We start from the raw sequence: 25889 nt of genomic DNA, 5'->3' as shown, positions 1-25889 counted from the left end.
TCGAATATCTAATAGGCTCTCGCAAGCTTGTTTTCTCCTGCTCCAGAGGGCAGGATCCAAACCAGTGGACTCAAGTTACAAGAAAGGAGATTTAGACTAAACTTTCTGAGTGCAAGAGCTGTTCAACAGTTCATCAGACTCCGACTCCTATGAGAGGAGGTGGACTCTCTCCCCCTGGGGGTTTTTAAGAAGAGGTTGGATGGCCATCTGTCTTGAATGCTTTAGTTGAGGTTCCTGAATTGCAGGGGATTGGATTAGATGACTCTAGAAGTCACTTCTAACTCTGCAATTCTGTGATTCTGGTTTATAACCTAATAACTCTGTTTTTCTAGGTAAATTAGTTCATAGTGCACTTCCCTTTGAGCAGTCTCTTTCACTGGATCTTACTAGGCTTTGCAGGATAAATGCTCTTGGATCAAAAGCAGAGCTCTTTTGAGGGCCTCGGCAAATAATCCTTGCAGCTGAGTTGTTAGATTGTTTAGATGTAAGGTGTTGCTGGCATAATGTTGATGGAACTGAATGCACAGTTGTAAACTAGACCAACTTCCCCCAACCTGATGTCCTCCATATGTTTTTTGAACCCCCTTCAGCCCCGGCCGGAATGGCCAATGATCAGGGATTGTGGGAATTGATATCCAAAACATCTGGAGAGCATCTGACTAGGGAAGAGTGAGTTAGACATGTATATTGTTCAGCCTTATTGATGGCAATAATTCAATCACTTAAACATTCTGGTGTCATTGGATTTGTTATGAGGATTAGTGAGGGCATTAATTCCCCATTAATTAAAGCTGTGGGGAAGAGCCTAAATTCTCTCTCTTTAAAATGGCCAGGCTTTAATTAACCTTGTGAAGTAGTTTCATACGACAAAGTTGAGGCACTGTGAACAAATGCCATCATATGCACTTCTTCCTCCTTCTCCCCCTCACACTTGGCAATTTTATTTTATTTTTGATGCTAGGGAATAACTGAATTGACCATAATTCATTGTATCATGTAATTATCCTTCCCCACTGCCAGCTTCTTATAAGTTGTACATACATTGGCCTCAGTTCCTTAATCTACTGAAGCTCTTCCAAGGTGTACTTTTACATGCCTACCCCCCAAAAAATCCATGATGCTGCAAACCACCTAGACTGCATGTGCATAGTTACATTGGCTGCAATACTGCTGCAGAGCCTGAGTAGAGTGCCTTCCCGGGAAACTCCACAGGCAAGTCCATCACATTTTCTTTAAAAAAGCAGCAACCAAAAACCTTCCTTCCCCTATCCGTGTGCTGTTGATGGCATTTAGACGGTGAAATCTCCTTCCTTGATGATCATCAGCACCTTCCACGCAGCAACTCTGCAGAGAATATCCTTCCTTGAGGGATTTCTTTGTTTTTCTGCTTATAATTTCCCCCTTTCTTAGCTGTAGTACAGCCGCACCATTTCAGCTTGCTAGTGCAGAAAGATGTTGTGAATTCAGTTGCTGAGAATGAGGCTGGCCTGCCTGCAAACACTAATTCTCCTAGAGGCATGCTAAAGAGTCGTAGGTGAATCTAACCCGATCCTTTCTACAACAAAACGGTAAGGCTGTGTTTGTTTTTAAATAAGAGATGAATTGAATTCCTGTCGTCTTACTAAACCTGAGCCCCTCGTTTATCGCATGCTTGCAACTTGAGCAGGATTCATTCTGGATGCATGCTGGGCTTCCTATTTTCTTTTAAATCCTTTAAACGCAGACTGGTGGTAAATGTTACAGCTATCTCAGAATCACTCATGAGACTATACGCTCTCCTGAGATGCTTGGGAGGGGGTGGAAATTTTCACCTTTCTCTGTGGAAATAGGTGGGGAAGGTTTTAAGAGCTGTGCTTCTTTCTTGCTACAGCCCTTTCTCTCTCCTAGGCTGTTTTATTAAGAGTATAAAGAAGATGCTATGCACAATTTTACTCGTATATGCTTGGCTGAGTGCCCTCCGGGATGAGTGGATGAAGGACGTGACCAATCACTTTTCCATCACTGCAAACAAGTCTGTGTCATGCTGGACCTAGACGGAATAAATGGCTTCTGTAAATTAGAGGTTTTCCTTAATGTGGAAGGGAAGGAAGGCGTGTACTTTGCTGAAATGAACCTTTACGGAAATACCAAAACAGTGTGACTGAGGTCAGCGGATTTTTTGGGGGGGCACATTACCTGTGTGTTGGCTCTGTATCAATGTTCTAAGATATTTTAAATGGCTGGATGACAGCACTGGCAGCAGTTTTTGATCTGTGGAATAATTTAGCATGTAGGTAAGCTTGAGCAGGAGCATGCTACTACGTTAAAAGAGAAACATTTTAAAACCCAGCAATGATCAGTATAAAACAGTCAGCATGCAAAGCACGCATGAACACGGTAATAGACTAGCAAATGTGTAACAGCATGAGATGAGCCATGAACTTCATTTTATCTGATCTGTGGTGGACCTGCCTCTCATATCGTTCTCCCATATCCATGCTAGAGTTGATTCCATTGAGTAAATTAGAGGAGCTGTGCTGGCATTGAGATATATTAAAGGAACCACAGATTTAAATTCATTATTTTTTCATTGAAATGTCAAACTGAGTTTGGTCTCTTTTGACATGAAGAACACTTTCTAAATATGTGATATATTAGGAGGTGATGGGTACTACTACCTGTAGGAGCAGGGTGATGGATTTAGAGCCATATATAATAATGTAGCAACATATTAATGCTTACTTGTTCCATAGATGTCTAGCAGATATATCTCTTGATTCTCCCTGCACCTTGGCATTAGCTAGTAGAAACTCCTATTGAAATCAGTAATACTTTCTCCCAAGGAATATATAGGATCATAGATAATAAATATATCTGTAGGAGCTTTTCTCATAGAAGAGGAAATTCAGACCTGTGTGAAATGTATTGCAAATGTGTTTTTTCCTTAAATGTGAGTGACAGGGAGCTGCCTTATTTCAACATACTTAAGCCACAAATTTACATTTTGATAGGAATGGAACCTCTGTTTTCACTTTGGACAGGAAGGCTAATCTCATGAATTTGTGGCAGAATAATTACTTCTGCTATATCTGGGTTCTGAGTGATAATTTTATTTGCTTATGGTACAAGATGTCTGTGCATGCATAACATCTACTTCAAGTTTCCTTAAGATTTCAGCCGACACTATCTATTTGCATTTACTTTCATTCATTTAAATGTGGCTTTTGGATGTTTTAACACCTGCCTTTTTATAATCAGTATTTTAAAAACTGAAAGTACTTGTAGAATGGTGGATATTGCATCTTGACAATAGAGATGGTTAGATGAATCTTCAAGGTTTTCTTGGTTTCCTGAATTATCATGGCCGATCTTAATACGCACTTGCAGAGAATAAAAACAGAATTTCATTTGCCTGAAACATTATTGATAAATGACAGTTCTGTGAATAATGATCATGCACGAAGAAAAGGTGAAACTTGATATTGCTATCCCCACCAAAAGTTCCCACACTTACTTAACGGAAATATTCTATTGGAGGGGCTGTCCAGAATGCTCATCACAAGTTTTCTATAGGCTGTCTAGATGTGTTCTCTTATGCAGCTATAAAAGAACTAGTGGGCTCTGATTGCTGCTAGGGTGATTTGCTTTGGTTTGTAAAACCAGGTTCAGATCCCTTTTCAGCCACAAGACTCATGGGTTGGTCATAGGCAAATCAGTGGCATGTTGCAGAAATATACATAAGTTGAGATTTAGGTAATAGGGCATGTGCTGTGTGATCATGCATGCTGTGATTTCAGAGTCTAAGCACTCAAAGGAGATTTAGAAGCATCTGTGTTTAGTTTTGCCCAGGAGAGTCAGGAGGAATTCATGCGCAATGGGAAACAGTGCGTGCAACCTCAAGACCTCATCCCTGTCTCCAAACTGTAGTTTTATCATATGTATGCACCAGTGTGGGGTCCTTCGCCAGCAGCCTAACCTACCTGGTAAGACTAAGATGTCAATTTGAGCTCCTGAAGGCAGAATAGGATACAAATGGAAATTTAAATTCTTCCACGTTGTCAAAAGGTAACACTGAACATAAATTTGGTGTATCTCATCTGGGCCGTAGCAACATTAAAAAACAAAACAACTATTATCTGGCTCTCGGTCAAGCTGCAGTTCTTCAGGTCCCTCTAATCTTTGTTCTGTTGAAATCAAGACCCTCAAGACAACTCTCTTATCCAGCTAGGAGAAGATGGTTAAAGGAAGTGAATGACATTATTCAGTGACATTATTAATTCTTTTAGAAAAGAGATGGTTGACCTGTTATAATTGCACTGAAGACAACATGGGGAATGTGCACCATTGCAGATTCAATAAAGGCTGGAAGTATTCAGTTTGTTAATGAGAACTGGATTTCTTACAACTTCCTGGAGGCTGTGTATATTGGATAAATTTGTAACCTATGCAATACAAGTTCTTTTGACTTGAAAAGCAGTATTTATTTTCACCTTCCTTGACATTTGGAAATGAGACCTATCAACAAAGGGTGTTTGTATATTTATTGTGTAGCTTTCCAAGCATTGGTTTCCACCAATGTTTTCAAGCAGGAATAACCAGTAATTTAATGGGGTTTTTTAAAAATGAAGTGCATAGAATTGTGCTTGAAAGCAGGTTCAGTAGTTCCTTCCATTCCATGAGAAAGTAATGCTTTTCTTAGACCTCCTGTAGTCCAGAAAATTGATAGTGCATTGAAAAGATTTTTTTTATTGTTCTGCAGTACAAATACTCATGCTACTCAACCTGTGTTTGACTGAAGTATAGCAACAGTGATTCATGGCATGTCAGTGGATTCCAACTCTCACAGGTAGCAGATTACCACTTTCAAAGAGAACCTTTTTGCTGAGTGCCAGCTGGCACTGCAGTTTCTGCATGGTGTGTAGCTCTCAACACATTTTGCCCTTTGCTAACCAATTGCGATGTGTGAGTAGTTTCATCATCCTGATTCTAGGTCAACAGAGCATGCACATGTGCGAGCACATACACAACACACACACACACACACTCCTGCTGTTACATATATATGTAACTCCTACAATTAAAGGGAGGGGGGAAGCTCTTACTGAACATGGTGAGCATATATTCATTTTCAGGTCACACTTTTAAAGTGCATATTCTATCATACTGTTAAAAATGAAATGTAAGTATCTTGTTGACAAATTCTTGGATAGTTTTTCTTAACCTACATTACAAAGAAATGAAACTAATTATCTGGTTCTCATTTAACATGTCAAAGTTCCTTCCTTCTATTTCTGTTGCTTTTTAATTGCAATATACCCTCAAAACCAGCTGTTCCAAACATTCATTGCATTAAAATCAGAGTGAAGATTTGCCTGTAGACTTCATATTAGAAATGTACCCTATTGTGATGTGCTACATAACAGAAACCTGAGCTACTGCAGTTCCTTTGAGAAAACATAGCCAGAATCAGTTGACATTGTTCTATGTTCTATGATTGTGCAAGAGTTAAGAAAAATAACAGCCTCCTAAAACTTAGACGCTTGTGCTCAAATATTTAAACATATGGATGATCCAACTGTTGGGCTCTTTCCTAGGAATATGAAGTAGTATTCCAGCTGCTTGCTTCCAATTCCAAAAATTCACAAATTCTGATTCTCCAAGTATTTAGGTGGATCTCCTCTGTCATTATCTCCCCACCCATTTCCCATTAGGAAGCTCTCTTCATAGTTGCTTTTTGCAATATGCTTCTCTCAGGAATGTGTAAGCATTTATACTCCTCTGGCATTGATCATGCCTACAAAATATAAACATAATGCTGACCTGTCTAAAGAAGAATGAGGATTGCCAATAGTACTTCAAATGACACCCTTATATTGAAAGAACTGTGTAAATGATCAATTCTTTAAAGTGTGTTGTGCCAGCATGTTGTACCTGAGAATTTCTAGCTACTTGGCAGCTCATATTTAGGTGAAAGAATTAATAACTTTGCACATTAGGTTTTCAGCACAGCTGTTCTGACTAGTTGTGGTCATTCATCCGCTACCATGGTAGAATATTACAACTCCTAGATAGGATGCAGTTCTACCCAACAATATAAAACCCCAATAGTTTTTGAGCAGCTGGGCAGACAGCTGCCTTTCTTACAGCAGATGCAATACCCAGTTGATGCAAAACCCGGATTCTTGCTGTGGGGAACACACACACACACACACACACACACACACACACACGTTTAACAAATGAATGAGCTTGATATCTTGCAAGATGGTGTATGAGTTGAGCTGTGAACTTGTGCTGGCTGCAACTCAAGATACTCGACCTCTGAAGCAAATTTAGGTGCTGCTGCTGTCATCCTCCTGTTAAATTTCTGCTCGTAATACTGATGTGTCATCACGAAGTGTGAGGTAGCACTGCCACGAAGCCCCATTCCAAGCACTTCCTCTCTTTTTAGATATAGGCACCGACCATTTCCCACAGTTTCCATTCCTAGCCCCCGAATGTGCCAGTGGAGTGTGCATAAACATTCCTCGCCCTGTTCTGCCCTATTCCACCCCCATTTTACCCTGCCCCCATTTTGCCTCCTGTTCTGCCCCTGTTCTTTCCTCTTCTGGGCCCAAAAGGACTTGTGCATTGGTGATTTGAACATGCCTGAAATGGTTGCTGCCTCTATATAAACTGCCTACCCTGGCTGGCAGTGATTCCCTAAGCTCTTTGGCAGTGGTCTTTTCCAATATGGCTACCTTAATTGTTATAATGGAAATGGCAGGGAAGAACTTGGGACCTTCTACATGTAAAGCATTTGCTCTGCATAGAGTGCCATGTGTTGACACAGCGAACTACTTCATGTTGTTTTGCTACTCGATAGATGTTTCCTGTGAAAGGGATTATTGTCTCAGTAAATCAGTCAAGTGTGCCTTGTAGGAAACTTATCCTAAACAACAAGTGAGAAAAAGGCTTTGCTGGGTTGCAGACACAGCAGAACTGCTCCAGATGGGGACAGAACGTGCACTTCTTCTGCTTAGTTCTCCCTTTCTATGATCGGTGCTCATTTCTTGCTATGTATGATGGTGCCTGTCTATAACAGCTGGCTTTGAAAGTCTGTTCAGTGTGACATTGAAGCTGCTGTTGTTGCTGCTGTGCCCTGTGAGCTCTAGGTGTGGTCTCCGTTCTGAGCAGGATAAAAGGCACAAGTTCCTCGCTTTATTTTATTTAAAATAATTTCTTAACAGTTCTTCATCAAAAGTTTCCAGGGCGTATTAATTGTGAGACTTGTGCCACCTGCATTTTGTTCATTTCTGTGCTTGTTTTATAGCCCTAGTATACCAAGAAGCCAGCCAAGCTCTTGCAATGCAGGAGAGGATGCTTGGGGGTGTGGATGATTGTGTCTAAGGCATTTTCTATCTCTCCGTTACAAAGTGAAACCAGAAGCCGGGACCATCAGCCATGTCAGCAGGGAAATCCTCAAGAGCATTCAGGAATCCATTGGTTTCTTTAAGCCTTATGGGGCAGGCTTAATGGGCCCACCATCCCTGTAGAGAGAGAGAGATCTACTTCCAGTCCAAACCTCACCAATAAGAGATCTGATCACAACAACAGGGTTACTGATGAGATTCCCATTTTCAGACCACCAACTTCTCAAGTGGTCAGAAATACAGTGGTACCTCGGGTTAAGTACTTAATTTATTCTGGAGGTCCGTTCTTAACCTGAAACTGTTCTTAACCTGAAGCACCACTTTAGCTAATGGGGCCTCCTGCTGCTGCCGTGCCACCGGAACACAATTTCTTTTCTTATCCTGAAAGCAAAGTTCTTAACCTGAGGTAATATTTCTAGGTTAGCAGAGTCTGTAACCTGAAGTGTATGTAACCTGAAGCGTATGCAACTCGAGGTACCACTGTATTAGCAAATGGTATTTTGATGGCCTCATAGTGGTCATGTGGTGAGGAAGTCCTGACTGCCTCTTTCCAAGTGAATATTGAAGCCCCCAATAACCAACATCCTTGATTGTCCAGCAAACACCACAGCCAGCTCAATTGCCATCTATCTTACCTTACTGGATAATCTCACTTTCAAATCCGGCCACTTATTAAGTGCATGTGAACAGGGGGTGAGTTAGGTTTCCTTCAGTTCTGCTCCATTCTGCAGTTCTCTTCTATTTGTCTTTGGGCAAGAAAAGAGAACTTTGGAATGGTGATAACTGAATTTGTGTACTTTACTCCCTGCGCATTTTCTCACTCATAATTTTTTTTGTGTGTAAAAGCTGCTCATCAGACAGCTAAGGTTCTTCCTTCATTAATTAGCTGTTTTACAAGAGTGCCCCAGAATAAAAATTAAAAATGCTTCGTCTGAGAGGTCATGACTTTCTCCATGACCTCAAAATTCAGCACAATGCAATAATTTCCTATTTACATGAATTCATCACTGTGAATAGCATTAATTCCAACAACTAAAATAGGCTGGATAGACCAATGCCTTGCCAAGCTTAAAATAATTTCCTGTATTCATCACTGCAGCATATCTATTACTAAAAAGCGGTTGGAAGCAAGCAAAAATAAAGTTGTGTATAACAACTGGCCTGTGAGCGGCATATTGTAATAAAGGATATTGGAGATGAGGAAGTCTGCTTTTTGGTACACATTAGTTGAAGGTATGCATTTAATTTGGCTTTGGTTCTTTTAAGTTTTGATGATGACAGTAAAGAACAGGAAACTAAAGAGTGAAGAGCATACAAGTCAAAGTAAAAAAATCATTTCGCTTGGCCTTATACAAGGAATTAAACTACTGTGAATTATATTTTCTGAACATTATATTTGGTTAAATGCAGCACCTACTGCAAAGGCATGCAAGGAATTGAATTACACAAATTTAAAATACTAGCTATTCTAGGCTGCATCAACAGAAGTATAGTGTCCAGTTTAAGGGAAGCAATAGTCCCACTCTATTATGCAGCAGCTCCCTCCCACCAGAAGCCAAGGTTATCTAGAGCACTGGTTCAGAGGATCCTGCCTGCTGCTACAGGTCCTCAACCTGTGGAGTGTTTGGTTCATCCTCTGAGGACTCCACCTCTGTTGCTAGGTCAGGGCTAGGCATGACAGGTGATGATGATAAATACTGGAGTATAAATTCTAAACTTTTTTAAAAGTTACAAAAAAATCAGTCTGGTTTTAAGGTAACTTTGGATATCATATTAACACTGTTTCCAAAGATGACGTTTTTGGTTGGAGTGGCAGCTGAGTGCTAGCATTGGTGGCTTACCATTAAAAGGTTGTATCCAACCAAGTTATACTTGGAGTAGACCCATTGAAATTAATGAACCTAAGTTACTCATGTCCATTAATTTCAGTTTGTGTACTCAGAATATGACTAACATTGGATACAGCACATCAACTCTTTATTTCACAGTTAGAGCTTTCGGACTCCCAATGTATTATAGGATATAATTTTACAAGAAAACAACAAATCTCTAGTGCTAATTATGAAGTGTGTCAGGAGTATGATATTTCTTATGGGCTTGCCTTGTCTATGGACTGTGAAACAGCTAAATTTATTATTAGGATCAATTTTGGTTCACTACCCAGCCATTCATTTTGCTCTTCTTTCTCTCCCTCTCCTGGAAAAAAAATATGTTTGCTGATACCCTTTCTTGAAATGAAATTATGCTTTCTTCGCAACAGCCTTTAGGCAGCAGCTTTTTCATCTTTCTTTTGTGCTACTTCCAGCAGACATTTGAAAGCAGGAAGATTGCATAAAGATGAGTTAAAAGCCAGTGTGTTTAAGCAATCATATTGCTGTCTCCATTGTCCCAAGGCAGCAGGCCAATTCTTGAGTACGTAAAGTAGGAGAAGGATGGCCGGCTTTGAACCTGTCTAGGACCCAAAGAAAAAATTAGACACTGGGGTGGTTGTCTTGAAAGTAGGTCACAACCTTGCAAATACTATAAATCTTCCTACTGCTGGCAGCTACACTAAACTACATATTATTAATGGAAGTTGGATGAAAGCATTAACAGGAGTAGAGGCTTGGGTTTAAACTGCAAAAAAAGCCCGAGAACACTAGGATCTTTTTAAACAACAACAGTCTACCTTTAAAGACCAACGATAATCAGGATTCCTGTCTGTCATGACACTGATATCTCTGCTTTTCTGTCTGCTCCATTTAATTTGTAGCCAGAAGGCCTGCTCCCCAAATACGAGGACAAAACAGTAACACCATATTGTGTGTTGTGTCATCATTACCCACAGGAACTTAAAAACTTTTTTTCTTCTTGATTTAGGGAGCCTCTTATGATAGTTCAATAATTCCTCCATTGCAATTGTTCCTCCATTGCAAGATTTAGATCTTGGATTCTTTTCTATTAGAAAAACCTAACCAAGTTTGGTTAGTTTTCTTTTAATGGCTCAATACTTGCTGAAATGAATCAATAGTATTACACCTTCCTGCCTGAAAATATGTTCAGATAAAGTCTGAGTTTTGAAACACTGCCCTGCCAAAAGAGGGTCTGATAGGTTACTTGAAATTGATGGTTTTGAGAAAGATGGGTGGGGGGAAATGGTCATGCTCTTAATTCATTATTCTTGTAAAATAATGCATATAATCAAACCACCCGTTGCATCACAGGCATTTCCCATTTGTTTAGTCTATCTGTGAATGTGGCTGTGCATTGGCCTCCCGTGCTACATTCAGTATTGATGCAGTGTTACAGAAATCTGCCCAGGCACTCAAGATAATGAAACTGTACAGACACACACACACACACACACACACACACACACACACACACACACAGTGTGTGATGGGGAAGGGTTGTTACCCACTGGTAGAGCATCTGCTCTGCATGTGAAAGGCCATAGGTTCAATCCCTGGCATCTCCAGGTATGGCTAGGTGTGAAAGTTAGTTCGGGTAGATGATACTGAGCTGCATAGACCAGTGATCTGACAGAGTATAAGGCAGCTTCTTATGTTCTTTCAGCTGATTGTGCTTGAGCTTCTGCACCAAGGTAATTTACAGGCAGTGCCTGCAGAAGATAATGGCAAACCAGAGGAGTGTTTGCTTGCAAGAGATCTGCAGTTTATAGTTCAGAAAGTAAAGAAGCGTCTAGGTAGCCTATGCCTCTTATCTTGTGTTCAGGCATAGGCTGCTAAGGAATACATTCACTATCAGTGTTCCTACCATGGTACAGTGGTACCTCATGTTACAGACACTTCAGGTTACAGACTCCGTTAACCCAGAAATAGTACCTTGGGTTAAGAAGTTTGCTTCAGGATGAGAACAGAAATCGCGCGGCGGCGTGGCAGCTCTGAGGCCCCATCAGCTAAAGTGGTACCTCAGGTTAAGAACGGACCTCCAGAACGAATTAAGTTCTTAACCCAAGGTACCACTGTACTTAAATGACACTACACTTTCTGGAAAAGGGTTCGTTCATGTGCTCCATCTCTACTTCAGATATCAGCATATTCCTTTCAGAGTTTTAACTTTTTGACATTTAATTTCTTCGGTAGTTGTTACAGCCGTTGCTCTGCATGGAATTTGAACTGAAGGCAACCTTAATGCAATGTGTGAATGCTGCAGAGAATTGTTTGGTTTCTATGGAGATAATTCTCTCTCCTTAAAATGTAATGGTCTATCAATACATTTGCTGGGAATGCAGAGACATGCTTCAAATGCCAGGAGTACAGTGAATCACCCACTATTTATTAGAGGGCTGAAAGCATCTACTGTAGTTCCATTTGGGTTGAAGCATTGCCAAAACTTGTACAAGATATTACCTGGGAGGCCCTGGGCTCTTGAGACCTGGTTCATATCTGTAGGCATAACGACTTATCAGGGAATACTGAAGTCTGGTCTATATAGCATGGGGTGGTAGAATATTTATTTATTTAGTTTATGTTTATTATTATTAATAGGATGACTATTTTAGACTGTAGTGGAGAATCACATGTTTCATTGTTCCTTTCCCAAGCAAAATTTCCCTGTAATTAGAAAACTGGCACCACTAGGAAATGGTCTGTGATAAAAAACTTGCTCTGGTATCTCTTTTCCTTGAAGAGGCTTCTATATTCATTAAAAATAAAAAAATAAAAATAAAATAAAAGCCCTATGGGATCAAACAAAATGTATGTTTACTCCGGGAAGATTTCTCATTGTTGTTACCCACCAGTTTATATACAGAGGCATATTATAATCTGCCCTGGGAACCTGTTGAATGGTGGGATACAAATCCTTAAGGAAATAATATTGCTTCCAGCTAGAGGTCCCTTGTTTTGTGATGACCAGTGGTTCCCAAGTCTCATGTCTGTCTGTAGCTTTACATACCATCTTGTTGTGCTGCATGGACAGCTGGCAGTTGAATGTCTGAATTTACAGTATTGCATTTGTAATGCATTTAAGAAATGATAATGTGGACATATCACTCACCCACCTTTAATCTTTAGAGCATAGAATTTAGCCCTGAATTGCTTCATCCTAGAAGCCGAATAAGATGTCATATGCACTTTATTAGCTCTACTTCTGAACAACTCACTCAAAGGTTTTGCAAAAGATAACACTTTGCCCTTTGAAAGTAGGCAAGATAATGTCATGTGAAAAGCTCAAAAATGGAATGCGTCATTCCTCAAATATTTTGTTTGTTCCAGACATCAGAAAAAGAATCATCTTTTTATACACGCTAGTCTTGTGACCATTTAATTTATTTGTTTTTCCAGTTCAGTTATAAAATACAGTATTGGGCTAGTTGCCCAATCCATAGTTCTTCATGCAAACACAGTAGTGTTTGCAGAGCTGTATAAATGGTTGTTGCCATACATCTGTCTTGAGAGAGAACGGAAAAATGTGCCATCTTGGGTAAAGCCAAACCATCAGAGAGTTGCAGCACCTGCTATAGCTGTAGAGACCAGTATGAGAGAGACATGTTTTCTTGCAGCTTGGGCAGATGAAGGGTGTCCAGATTCACTATTAAAGATGCACCATGGTGTTTCTTCTCTCTGCCTCTGTTAAATGAATTCTTATACTCTTTCACTCTTCCTGATAGGGTATCATATGTGATTTCCATGAATGCAGCATCAAGACAAGCAGCCTGCCATTGTGAAGCGGAGATCTCTGTATTGAGACTCTCCTTGTACGGATCTTGACGGCAATGAATTTTGCACACCTGCAACAGACTTTTGTGTTTGCTTTCCTGTTCTCAGGTCGGCGCTCTCTTGCCCAAGGGTTGTTGGTTATGGTTTGCCATTTATACAGTTAGGCATTTATTTATTTCAGTGGATATTCTTAAATTATTGAATAACTTCATTCAGATGTTTCTGTAGAGTGGTGGTGAGACTTGGTTTAGACTTTGTCTTAATACAAAATGTTTTTTTTTTAATAAAATAATAGTTGCAATCAATATTGGATCATGGCTGCATTTTGCATGCAAGGAGATAACCTCTTGCCTAGCATATCTCATCTTAAACTGTTGCTTTTGCTGAGCCAGATAAAATCGATGGTAGGAGGTATTTTACAAAGTTATTTTCAATGTGAGGGAAGATGAATTCTCTAGAGTAAATTACAATCAGGATTCAGTGCACGGCTAATCATGGCAACCTTCTGTGTACTGCCTTTATCTGTTTTAAAGTATCTAACAATTAAGTTACATTTGCAACATAAATATTATAGCTCTCCATCTCATTTTGCATATATGCAAAAGGAGTAACAGCATCTGTGAAGCTGGAGGATATTATGCACATAATGTGTATATATAATCTTGCCTTTGTTATCAAATATCAATATTTGATATTTGGGTCATAGTGGCAGGTTATAGTGACAGCAAAAACCTTACCTGTGCAATATAATAATTGATTTAGGTAGTCAGGGCAAGTAATTTTTGACTCTGCTCTTGCATCAACTACCATAACTGATGCAGAGTGATATGCGCCATGAAATTGTAGCATTCAGATTTAATGATTAGATCTTCTAGCCATTCTGGTTGTAGAATTGTGTAAGGGCCTACCACATGCATCTTGGAGTTCATTGGATCATACATATTATTTAATTGTGTCTTTGAATTCAGTTTTTATACTAGAGGCATTGTCTGGAAAGAAGTCCTTTTAGTGTTATTTTCTATCTCTCTTGCTTTTTTGCAGAATTGTATTTCAAAGTAAGCTAGTCTTACTGTTTAAACTATTTTGAATTTGAAATGTTCATTGGTATACAGATCCATTGATTTCCTGTTACACTGCAAAGGAAGCCTTTTTGGTGAGATATAGTCTTACTATTTTGGGGAAGCATTTTATGCTTGTATTATGGATCTATAATAGTCTGCACTTCCTGGGCTTCCTCCAGTGATGAGCACCACAGGTGATGGCAATACCATTTTCAAGGACTTGCTTAACACATTTAGGCTTTAGAAGGTAGCTAATTGCTCTGAATCCATAAGTTAATAAAATACTTAGTTCACAAACAACTGAAAAGTAATAGCTGTTGACTTGGTCGTTCCTTTGAATGTATTGGCTTTGGAGATCATCTCACAAATGTGAAGAACAACCTGGAGATTATTTTTGCAATTCCATTTTTAAAGTATTTCATTTAATGCACAAATAAAAATGCATACTTGTGTGCTTTGGAACCGGCTCCTCATCTTCCTTTTAGGAGCTCCTACCCAGATATACAAGGAGATTACATCAGTTCTCCTTTCTGATAATTGCAAATCTAAGAGTTGCCTCTACTTCTGTGGAGTACTATTTGGAAACTTGAGAGGTTTAGAACAACCACTCTGTGCCTAGCATATTACATTTGAATAAAGTCTGCTGTCTGAGAACAATTGAAATAAATTGGATTTGAAGTAATAAAATCAGGATTTCCATTTTGAGGAATAATGTGCTTTTAGAAAGTGTTTATACCACTAGAAGGCAACACTTGGAAGTGAATTATCCCAAGGCTAGATAGGGATTCTTTTGTGCTTCAACAACAAAAAATGGTGTTGGCCCACCATTTTGTCAATACTCACTTCCCAATGAAAATAATAATTTTGTGAATAAACTACATAGTTCATGGTCTTGGGATTGGATCACAAGACTTAAGGAGGTAACAAAATTCATGCTGACTGCTGGAAAAGTAAAGACCTGAGAAATGTTATGCATTTTTGAACTACGGAATGTTGCCTCCACTGGTTCAGGGCTAGGGTATGGTTTTACCAATTGGATTTTCCAAGTCTTATACTAATTCAGCTATATACACATTGTTCTATGAAACAATTATGTAAGGCATGCTACAGTAAGATAACTTAAATTGACATAATTTATTTAATTTGGCCTCATCTAATTTTAAACAAATGGAAATCAATATTTTGCAGCAGGTATCAGTGACTGGGCAGTAAGACTTAGTGATCTGGCATTTAAGCTGATAAAGTTTACATAAAGCTTTTACCAAGACTTCCAAATCTGTACTTTCCCCTTTAATTATTATTATTAATTTATTTATATTCTTCTGCTGTTTATTTTTATTTAAATACAACAGTGTAATTTGTGCCTTTTCAGAATTAATAAGTATATTCAATGTTTCAGAATAGATGGCACTTGAATACTTATTATTATTTAATTATAAAACACTAAGGAGTCAAAGTAAATGTTACTTGGTGAAACATGATTAAAGGTGGGAAGAGTGTTCAGGAAGGATTTGCAGGTAAGAGGGAGGATGCTTAATTTCTCCTATGCCCACTCATTCTTGCCAGCATACTTCTTCAGTTTGTACCTTAACTGGGTTCTCTTCTATTATTAGAGCGTAGCTGAAAACCTTTCAATAATTTATATGGGAGAATTGGAGGGTTGGAGATGGTTAACCATGACCCATCTGCCTGCTGCTTTTTTTGTACCATATGCATCTCATGTCCATGTACAACTGGAGCTGGAAACACAGTCTACCCCCACCCTCTGGTAATGGTTTGTTTGGTCCTGAGCAATGGTACCTTATCAAGTTATTTAATAGATATTTTTCCTTTCCTCCCTTAGATATGTGTCACAAAGATGTCTACACGGAATTGCCAAGGAATGGATTCTGTGATCAAGCCCTTGGACACAATTCCAGAAGACAAAAAAGTCAGAGTTCAAAGGACACAGAGCACTTTTGATCCATTTGAAAAGCCAAATAATCAAGTGAAGAGGGTCCATTCAGAGAACAATGCCTGTATTAACTTCAAGACTTCATCCACTGGGAAAGAATCTCCTAAAATCAGACGACATTCCAGTCCTAGCTCTGTAAGTCCAGACATGCCATATTTATCTCAACTAAATTCTCCATCCAAGTTCCAAATGTTTTGGTGCTTTTAATAGCAATGTCACTTAAAGCGGTATGCTGAGATTGTGTGTATTTTTAAAAGAGCCATATCGCTCTGTTTTCATTATGTGCAATTTTAGTCTTGGATAAACATGATCCAGATTGGTTCAGTATCATTATATTGTTTTCCATTGAATCAGCTGTGTTCTCAGAAGGTTGTTGTCCTTGTTTTACCATCCTCTGAAACCGTTATGAATTCTATCCGTCTAACATAAAAAGTAAATTGTTTGTTAATACTAGGAAACATCTAGTTTGAGGTGTTTCTTGTTAGTTTAGAAGATTAATAGAGATTTTTTATTAATTACTATATTTACCACATTTCAATTTTGGAGGGTGGCAGGCTAGTTTATTTTAAAACTGTGCGCTACCTTTTCATCAGAAATATTTCAGAACAAAATTAAAATTAAAAACTTAGTATTCTTATCAGAAGCTGGAAATTTTGTTTGGGGAACACTGGATTGGCAACACTGAACCTTTGTCAAACAGTGCATTATGACCGAGCAAACATTTCTCAAATCACAATACTTTGTGAAATCACGAAGCAGACAAAGCTCTCAGAACATGTTATGCTTTCCCCATGTGGTGTATTATCTTTTTAAAGTAGTGATAAATGAAATGTCATCCTTGCTTATGACTGGTGTGCCAGCAGTTGTCCCTGAGGTGTCCTGCCAAATTATTGTGTATGAAAATGACATTTTATTTCCCACTATTGCATAAATCTCTAGTAATGTGACCTTTGAGGTAAAGAATACAAATTCCAGAAAAATTAAAATGGTATCTATTTATTTACAGGTTACTAGTCAGTTAATAATAGAATATTTTCATTTTCTCGCTGAAAGAAAAAAGTGTTTAAGGTTGACTAGTATCACTAGAGACTTTTCAGAGAGTTGTTTCTGAGCCACGTTGGATAAAGGTGCCTTCACTCTCTTGCCTACATAGACTTTCTGTCTAGAAGAGACATCATTTTACAAATGTCCTTAGTGTTTATTCCAGACATCACAATGTTACTGTGATATGCAAGATAGCTTGTATTTTGCACACAGTCAAAGCCAAATAGGTGATCCCATGTACTTAACTCTTCAGTTGACCAGCTGTAAAAAAGCTTGCATGAATAGAACACAAAAGGTTGAATTTATTTGTCCTTTACTTTCAGATTTTCTTTTTATTGCTGTGAAATTAGTTCTCTTGAGGACATAAGATCTTCAGTATTGATACTGAAATTCTTCTACAGAGGCCCTGTGAGCGTGTTTATTGCTCCATGGATAATTTTATATTGAGATTTAATATCCTGTGGACATGTCATATCCCTAGGCACAATTTCAGAACTAGATATTTTAAGCATAACATTAGCATCCTGTTACTTTATGAAAAATGAATATGAATCTAAGAGCATGTGCAAATATAACCAGTAGAAGTATTTTTTTTTCACAACAAAGCATTGTTTTTCCAAACTAGGAGAGGGTAAAACCCATAAGTGGCAACTGCATTTACACAAAGTAAAACTGATGGAATTTTACTGACTTTTTGTACGCCCAAAGTGATGTGATAGTCTTATTTTTTTAATTCATGTTGAATGATGGAGGGTGGATTTTAATTAGTTTGACTGACAATGCAGTACCAGGAAATTGTATTCTGAATTAATATGTGGGAAGGGAAGTTGGCAATGTCTCTGTAGGACTAGGCTCCCCACTCGCTAGTCAGTGTATGTAACCAAGAAATGATCTGTATGTTGCACTAGCTATAGAGATACCAATCCAATCTACCAAAGTTCCAATGCTCTTTTTTAGTGCTGTGACAAAAATTTCTCTTGCATTTTTTTGACCATTCACCATTAGTTAATGAGAAAAAAATATTATTAATGGGAAGAGAAAGTTTCAGCGAAATTATCCAGAAGTTATCTGGGCCTAAGGGAAACCTGTTTCTTCATAGGGAGTCCAGCCCCATCCAGAACGGATACTCCCCAACTCCTGGACATGTCAGTCATTCTTCCAAAGAGTATTTGACAGTTTTCAGATGTGGGGGGTTATTGTGTTGGTTTTACTAGTCGTAATACTTTAAGCGTATCTAATTATGTGTGTGTGTCTGATTGGACAGACTAAAAGTAAATATTTAGGCTTTAAAGGTGGGACTTTGCTGTAAGGGCCTCTGTGCAGGACCAGAAAACCCGTTAACAAGGCTCATATTTTTATTTGTAATTAAAAGAAATAGTAGTTTGTAATTATTTTGTATTACTTGTTACAGCCTTCTTAGCTGGAAAACTTTATGTATTTGTATCTCTAACTTTGGACACTGACATTTATCTGAGAATTTTGCAGGCAAACTAGGTTTCTTCGACCACTGGGGAAACTGACTAATTTCTCATAAGGCTGTATGGAAAATACTTAAGATGTAGACAAAAGATTAATTGAAGAGAAATTAATGGTGCCATTTTTGGAATCTAAGCAGGAATGCCTTCCCCTTGAACTTTGGAGGCTGCTGAAAGATATCCATGTCAGAAGGCAGAGGGATTCAATGTTATTTTCAGTCAGATTCTTTTGTCAAATAAATTTTTATTAGTTTTCCAATATTTTCAGTCACATTCTTGCCTGTGATAGAGAACAGCCTCTGCTTGCATGGCTCCTCCCTCTTTCAAATTTGGAACTGTTTTTAAAATATCTTACTGCTAAACAAACAAGCTTTTCCTACCCCCAACCCACTCATTTTATGATCTCCCTGGCTGTTAAGTTATTTTCTGAAGTGAAAGGTAAAGAGATGGGGCACTTCTTTAAAAGGCTTATTATGTACTCTAATTTTAGAGTAGAAAATAAATTATACTGTTAGTTGTAGAGATGCACGGGCACTTAAATGTTGCCTTTGTTGACAAAATAAATAGGAGCGGAGGCCCAGATCTTTGCAATTGTCCTTTGTGAACTTTACCCAGTGAAGGAAGCCATTTAAAAACATTTATAAATGTTTTTAATGATACGTAAATAAAATTAAATGTGCATTTAAGCTGACGCAAGGCACATGTGGGGTTTGGGGTTTGTTTGTTTTTTAATTCATTGTTTTTAAAAAGGCTTCCTGAGGTGGTGTTATTTTACCCTCTTAAGGTGTTCTAATCTGTTCTTTGAAAAGCTTAAAAACACCCCAGAGGCTGTTTCTGAGGTAAAGTGCATAGGTGTGGGGGGAGGGGAGTTTACACACAAGTGTTGTCTCCTTTGTGATGGGAAACACCCCTCATGAATTCTCAGGACATGAAGCCCCCCCTCAGCCCTTCTGTTTCAGAAGAGGTATGTGATTCAAGGGCAGGGGAATCATCCACCATCTTGAGTTCTGTAGCAGAGGGACCAGATGCCATTTTCAGCGAGGTGTCTGAACCCTCTGTTGGAAAACCTGAGGAATGCAGTAAAGAAATCAGCGTAAGTCTAGAATACATAAATAAGACCCAGGCTTTTCCTGGTCATTTGAAGTAACTGCTGTTCTTTCGTCCTTTAATTCAAATTACAACCACTCATTCAGAAGCCTTGCATATCCTACAAGCATGGATTGAGATATTTGGGGGGGGTGTAATAATTTTTGCACCCTCTACAGCCACCTTTAAAAAATGAGAGTTGATCAAATCTTGCATGTGTCTCCTTCTGGGTTCTTCATAACAGTATACGGTGCTTTGTAGAAGGGCTACGCTTCCGTTGTCTTACCAAGTATATTGGGTGCTGAATAGTGAATTCCACAGGTCCTTAGGCCTGTTTTCCTATTTATATATATGTACCTGTCTGAAAAAGTTGCATCAGGGATTTCTTTTTTTTTTTCTGTATTGAATAATGTGAAGATCAAAACAGGGATTGCTTGATAAATAATCTATACAAATGGTCAAACATATACAAATGGTCATTGGAATTAAGTAGTTAATTAATCAGTTAACAGTTTAAAAAGTTTGAGAAACTTTTGACTAACTGGTTAACATTTTCAGCTGTCAACTTTTTGACGTATACTAGCGAAAAATTACAAGCAAAGTATTTGGTTGAAAATTAAAATCTGGCTTTCACAGAATTTTCCTTTCACGGTCGTTTTCTAGCGCTCTGGAACAACATTGTTATTTTCAAACTCTAATACTTGTTTATGAGAAAGGTAATGATGTTTGTTTTTATGAGATACCATGAGATTCCATGAGATTCAAGCTGGTGTTTCAGGGCAGCCAATAGTAGAGAAAAAAGCAGAACAGGAGTGGGAGCCATTTCTGCTACTAAATTGTTAGCTCCCATAAAATATTTGAGCAAATAAAGCAGACTTAATTTTCAAATGTATAAACCTCTGATTTATGCCAGTGGAATTTCGTGATAAAGATTATTTCAGAATTCTGGACATTTTGGAGTAGTGCTACGTTTCCTGAGATTAGTCATCATTGCAAAGGAAAATACACGCATAGTGGTATTTGTTGAAATAAATGTGTGTTTTAAGAAATGTTTCCTAAAATACCCCTTTGCATGCTATAAAAGTGCTCTTTTTAGAGTTGATCTGCCAGTGAAAATTGATCCTTAAAAAAATGTACTGTGTCCTTCTGGTACAGGCAGCCTAGTCCTCAAAAGCATCTCCTGCCCCTAGTGATTCTGTGCCTTAATGGAAAAGAAACCCACTCACTGCATTTGGAAAAATATAATGTTGTTGGGCAAATTCAACATGCTTCATGCATTACTCGTGAATCAGCTTAACTTTTAGCTAGTTATTCTCTTTTTAGAACTTTCAGCTAGTTGAAAGTAGCAATTCTTAATTTACAGGTTAACTGAAATTAATCTAGGGAGTAACCATTGAGGAACCTTGTTATCTTTGGTTCATATTTAAATCCTGGATTATGAGTACCAGATGAGATGATCATGCTGTAACAAACATTTCTGTTATTAAAACTAAAGGGCTAAATGTCATTAGCCACAAATGACATAGTGACTACCAGGTAACCTTGTGCCTGTTCACAGGGTTGCCACTGGCTCTCAAATCCAGCATTGAGACTCACAGTGTTCAGTAGCTAATTGGCATGTGGAACAGGACCTCAAAGAAAAATATTGAGTACTTTTTCAGTATTCTGTAGCTGTTGCTAACAGTCACTGTATTTCTTAGAACTAGTCTAATATGAGTAATTTCAGTGATAGACAAATAATAAATATTTAGTTGAACAAGCCAGCGTGCTTAGCAATTGGCCAGAGTTATTTGTAAACCAGACTATCTATTTCATATACAGTGCTAAGCCAGGATTATTTGAAATGTATCCCAGGACAGAAAATAATGTAAAATGTACAAAAATGTTATGTTTTTATCTCCTCAAAAGGACATGTAAAGTGAGAGGGATAGTAGGGAGACCCAAAGGCTAATTTTAGATGCATGGGGTGGTGTATTCATCTAGTCAGTTAAGAGGAAAAGACAATCATATCAAAAGTCCAATGTTTCATGATGTTTTTCTTTGACAATCGGGAGTTGCTATATTGGTTAAGATTATGTTTTACTTTAAAAGGGTGAGGCCAAGAGGGAGAAGTATGGTTTGAAGATGAAAGCAAGCAGACTAGGAGTTCACCGGCAACCAGTGCCCAAGCGCCCACAGAAACCGAGATTTGGCCCTGGTTTTTATGCCCACATCTTTCTAGCCTGGCAAGCAAAATGTATTATTGCAGTAGAAGAACACATTACAGTCCTTCAAAAGCACTTCAGGAGAGTGCAGAGCAGGGCTGCTAAACCTTAGGAAGGAAATATGGCCTAGGGCAAAGTAGAGTGGCTTGGACCATAGGTTCCCTTCCCCAACTTGTCGAGAAACATTTGAAATAAATGTTTAGAAATCAATCCATGCTCAAAAACTTGGCTTTGATTCCCCGCCCCGTTAAATGTATCAAAGCTTTTTGCAATGTTCTGGTTGCCTTGAGAACGAAGGACTTCATTGTTATATGCCAAGGACAATGATGTTGAATAAGTTCCATCTAAATATGAGCACTCCAGATTATCAATGCCGATTTTAACAGTATCACTGGAGATATTGGAAAGTGTTAGTTCATACAGTATGAAATTTGGATTTGCTGCCTACTGAGCAAGTTTATAGCATTTACATATACATTGCTAAATGGCTTGTGACCCAACTATCCGATGGAGTGCTTGTCCCTGTACCAGCTAACCCATACATAGAGGTCAGCGGAGTGGGCCCTAGTCAGTGATCTATCAACAGGGATGGGTTTCTGTAGTGGTGCCTGATTGTGGTATTCCCTTCCCCTGGTGGAGTGGTTGGTTTCTTATTTTGTTGGGCTTCTGGCGCCAGATAAAAACACATCTGTCATCAAGACCTTTGGAGGAGCTGATTAGACTACTCAGGGCCTGGAGTACAGGGATTATTGTGTCTGCTGATGTGCTTCTGTTTGTTTCCCTTTTTTCACATTTTGGTTTTACTGTTTGAAATGGTTAATTTATTTGTATTTTATAATTGTAAAGTGGGACACACCTAGATGAACAGTGGTTTAGAAGTTCAATTAATAATAAAAAAATAACCTAACCTACTTTGGTTAGGCTGTCTAGTGAATAAAGCATGCTCAATTGGACATCTTGGTACAGCTGTTCGTTAATCTCATCTTTACAGAAATTCTGCAACAAATCCAAATTTCATTCTTCTGCATGGGCTAAGTCTTTCTGACAACTCCACTGATATAGGAATACTGTTGAAATAGGCAGTGACCATCTGGAGTGCTGAGTGATATTTAAATGGATATCGTTAGACATTGCCCTTGGTACCTGACAATGTCAGGCATTAAATATCCAAAGTATAATCTCATTAGTTTTGGTAATAACAGTTGTTCTTCATAGGGTTGGCTCAACACAGTTAATGGTAGTGTGTGAGTGCTGAAAATTTTATCTCTCCGTTTCTTTTCTTACTTAGCCAACAAGTCCCAAGTTTGGAAAAGCAGACTCTTATGAAAAACTGGAAAAACTGGGAGAAGGCTCATATGCCACAGTATATAAAGGGAAAAGCAAGTAAGTACATTTTTATCATGTACATTTACGTACTTGTGATGCAGACCAGATGCTTCATAAACAATCCCACTATTTTTAAATAAAATATATTGTGAGGTAGGAGTAGCAGGTAACCATTTTGAATTGTTTTTTAGCTTGAACTTTAAATCTAGTGTTTTTAGTATGTAGAGAGAATGAAGAAGAGTATTCGATACAAGCCTCTTCCCATTTCCCATTATTGTTGTGCTAAGTGTAGGATATTACTAAGTGCAGTAATGCCAAATGAACAATATTGGCAGGCCTGTGACCTACAGTTATGTTTTGGAAGAAAATGATTTTAGTTTTTTGAACCATTTATATAACACTTTCAGTTCCAGTTGTGTTGTAGTATTGGTTTCTGGCTGCAGCCCATTATTTTTCATAACTAAGAGGTTATACACAAAGTAAATTTTCAAGAGAAAAGCCAATTATTGGAAAAGTTTTATGTTAACATTATTTTATCATAGTGAGGTGTTAGGTGTACATCTGCCCATGTATGTTATGTATATATATACATATGTGGGCCCATTTCATGCAGCTGTTTGCCCACCCACTGAAAAAGAAGGAAAACTTTGTAAAAAAATGTGTCTGCACATGTCCAACTATCGGCACGTAGGGCATGCCTCAGCCTTACTTGGTGTGTGTTCTCATCTGCTTGCTTGAAATGAGACCACATGCTAAATTGCAACATGCCTTTCCAAAGCCTTTCAGACCCATAAAACATAAAGGGAGGAAGCACTGCTCCAGCATGTTTTTTACATATGGCTTCTCTTGTCAGCCTGAAGTCAATAAAGAAACAGCATGGTTCTTTCCTTTTTAAATAAAAGGTTGCAAGTCAGCGTAAGCCTTTCCTCAGCTGAAGCTGGTGGAGTTGGAGAAGTGAAGGTCCTAGACAAGAATATATGGGGACAGAGACTGGTTGTGGGGAAACAGAGGAGGAAGGCCATGGAAGTTAAGGATGAAGAATATGTGTTTCATTTGACAGGAAGCCAGCATTGGGGCCTTTGGGAAAAGCATTGTCTGGTCTGAATTAATAGGGCGATGAAAGCTTTTTGTATCAGAGTTCTAGATAGAAGTAAGAAGACAAGAACAGACATAAGAGGAAAATATTGTAGTAATCAGGGTGGGTGATGTAACATTTCAACTATACACATCTTTTGTCTTGATTATATTAATTAGTCCAAAAGATTATAAGAACTGTTATTCTTCTCAGGTTCTTTCCACTAAAGTGGCCCTACAAACAATGGCTGTTTAATAATCAAATGCTCAAGAGGTACGCATCAAGTAAACTAGTCTGGATGGTGTCTGCTTATTAAACTTCTGTCCCACCCTCCCGAAGGAGCCGAGGGTGGCAATCAAGGCAACAGAACAAAGCAATTGAAAATCAAGGAATCTAAAACATTTTTTAAAAAATTAAGAACATCCAAAAACATGGAAAAAACTATTGGGAAATACTGATCAGATTACATTCCAAATAAATGTACAAGCAGATTTTAATAGGCTGTGTAGTTCATTTTCAGCATCTCAAATTATCCTTTACTGGCTGTAAGGAAATACTGTGATAGCCACATCTGCACGTTTCACAAGGCATGAGGGGATTTAGAATTGCATCAGTAGAAACAGCTGGAAAAGCAAAATCATACCAATATTGCTTTTAACTGAATCAGTTTTTTTTCAACCACCTGAAAACCTGATTGAATTCACCCCACATCCCCCAAAGGTATTTTAAAAATCTTAACAAAATTATTAGGTCAGCTCTTAATTCATAATGATAGGTCATATAAATAATAACAAAGGTCAGTCCTCAAGTTATCCATGATCAATTGAATCTTGAAGCCTCTCTCAAATTACAGCAAAATTGTTCTATCCAAAAAGCTATGGAGAGGTGAATCATAGAGCAGAGATACTCAGTGTTGTGAAGTAACCCAAAATTATTTAGAACTTATCAATTGCAACTCACATAAACATTGACCACTGGGAGCAAGCATGTCAGCACATTTCACCAAAAAATAACAAAAACTGCTTATAAGGGCACCTGCAAATTTTGCTTCATAAATTTCTTTTTCTGAGGACTAGATAGACCTACAATTTAAAAAATGAAAGCTCAATGTGGGGCGAATGAAGGTCATTAGTTAATTACTCTAACTGTGTAAAGCATTTTATTTTAATGCTATAATTTGGGATAAATACCTGAGATAAAGATTTGATAAGTTGAATATTTCAAAGCTGCTAGTATTTTGCTTTTATGGGTGGCAGAAGTTGGACCAGAGAAATAGGATGTTCTGTACATAGAAAAACCTATTATTGAAATGTGCTAAACCTAATTTTGTTTGTGTAATGTTTTGTTTGCATTACTCCAGGGTAAATGGAAAGTTGGTGGCGCTAAAGGTGATTAGACTTCAAGAGGAGGAAGGCACTCCGTTTACAGCCATCAGGGAAGGTACACTTGTTTCTTTATTTACCGCTCTTGGTTTTCTCTTCCTCCTTTGTAATTGCAACATACATCTTTTCAGCTTCTTGTTGCGGGAGAACCTTGGGTTTCTCAAATTATATGGTTATGTTTCTTGTAGGAGGAGGATTGCTACTTAAAAACCAAAAGCACCCTGTTGT

At 38.3% G+C, this 25889-nt stretch overlaps 1 protein-coding gene across 6 annotated transcripts in view; it reads left to right on the top strand.

Annotated features, from left to right (window-relative positions):
* CDK14 (cyclin dependent kinase 14) overlaps positions 1 to 25889 on the top strand; it is a 223932-nt gene that overhangs the window by 55802 nt on the left and 142241 nt on the right. Inside the window, exons 1-4 of one of the 6 annotated variants that reach the window (XM_083578782.1) lie at positions 1127 to 1568; positions 15959 to 16204; positions 23167 to 23261; positions 25640 to 25719. In XM_083578782.1, coding sequence (XP_083434908.1) covers positions 15974 to 16204; positions 23167 to 23261; positions 25640 to 25719 — 406 coding nt within the window. In that variant the 5' untranslated portion in view covers positions 1127 to 1568; positions 15959 to 15973. Of the gene's footprint in view, positions 1 to 1126; positions 1569 to 2026; positions 2146 to 15958; positions 16205 to 18024; positions 19027 to 19052; positions 19682 to 23166; positions 23262 to 25639; positions 25720 to 25889 lie in introns of those variants that run through there. The other 5 variants (XM_083578783.1, XM_083578785.1, XM_083578781.1 and 2 more) reach the window with 5 other exon arrangements.

The sequence above is a fragment of the Podarcis filfolensis genome (assembly GCF_964270895.1).
Source record: "Podarcis filfolensis genome assembly, chromosome: 12".
Taxonomy (NCBI): Eukaryota; Metazoa; Chordata; class Lepidosauria; order Squamata; family Lacertidae; genus Podarcis; species Podarcis filfolensis.
The sequence above is the reverse complement of the archived record's forward strand: the minus strand, read 5'-3'. Positions and strand labels throughout refer to the sequence as shown.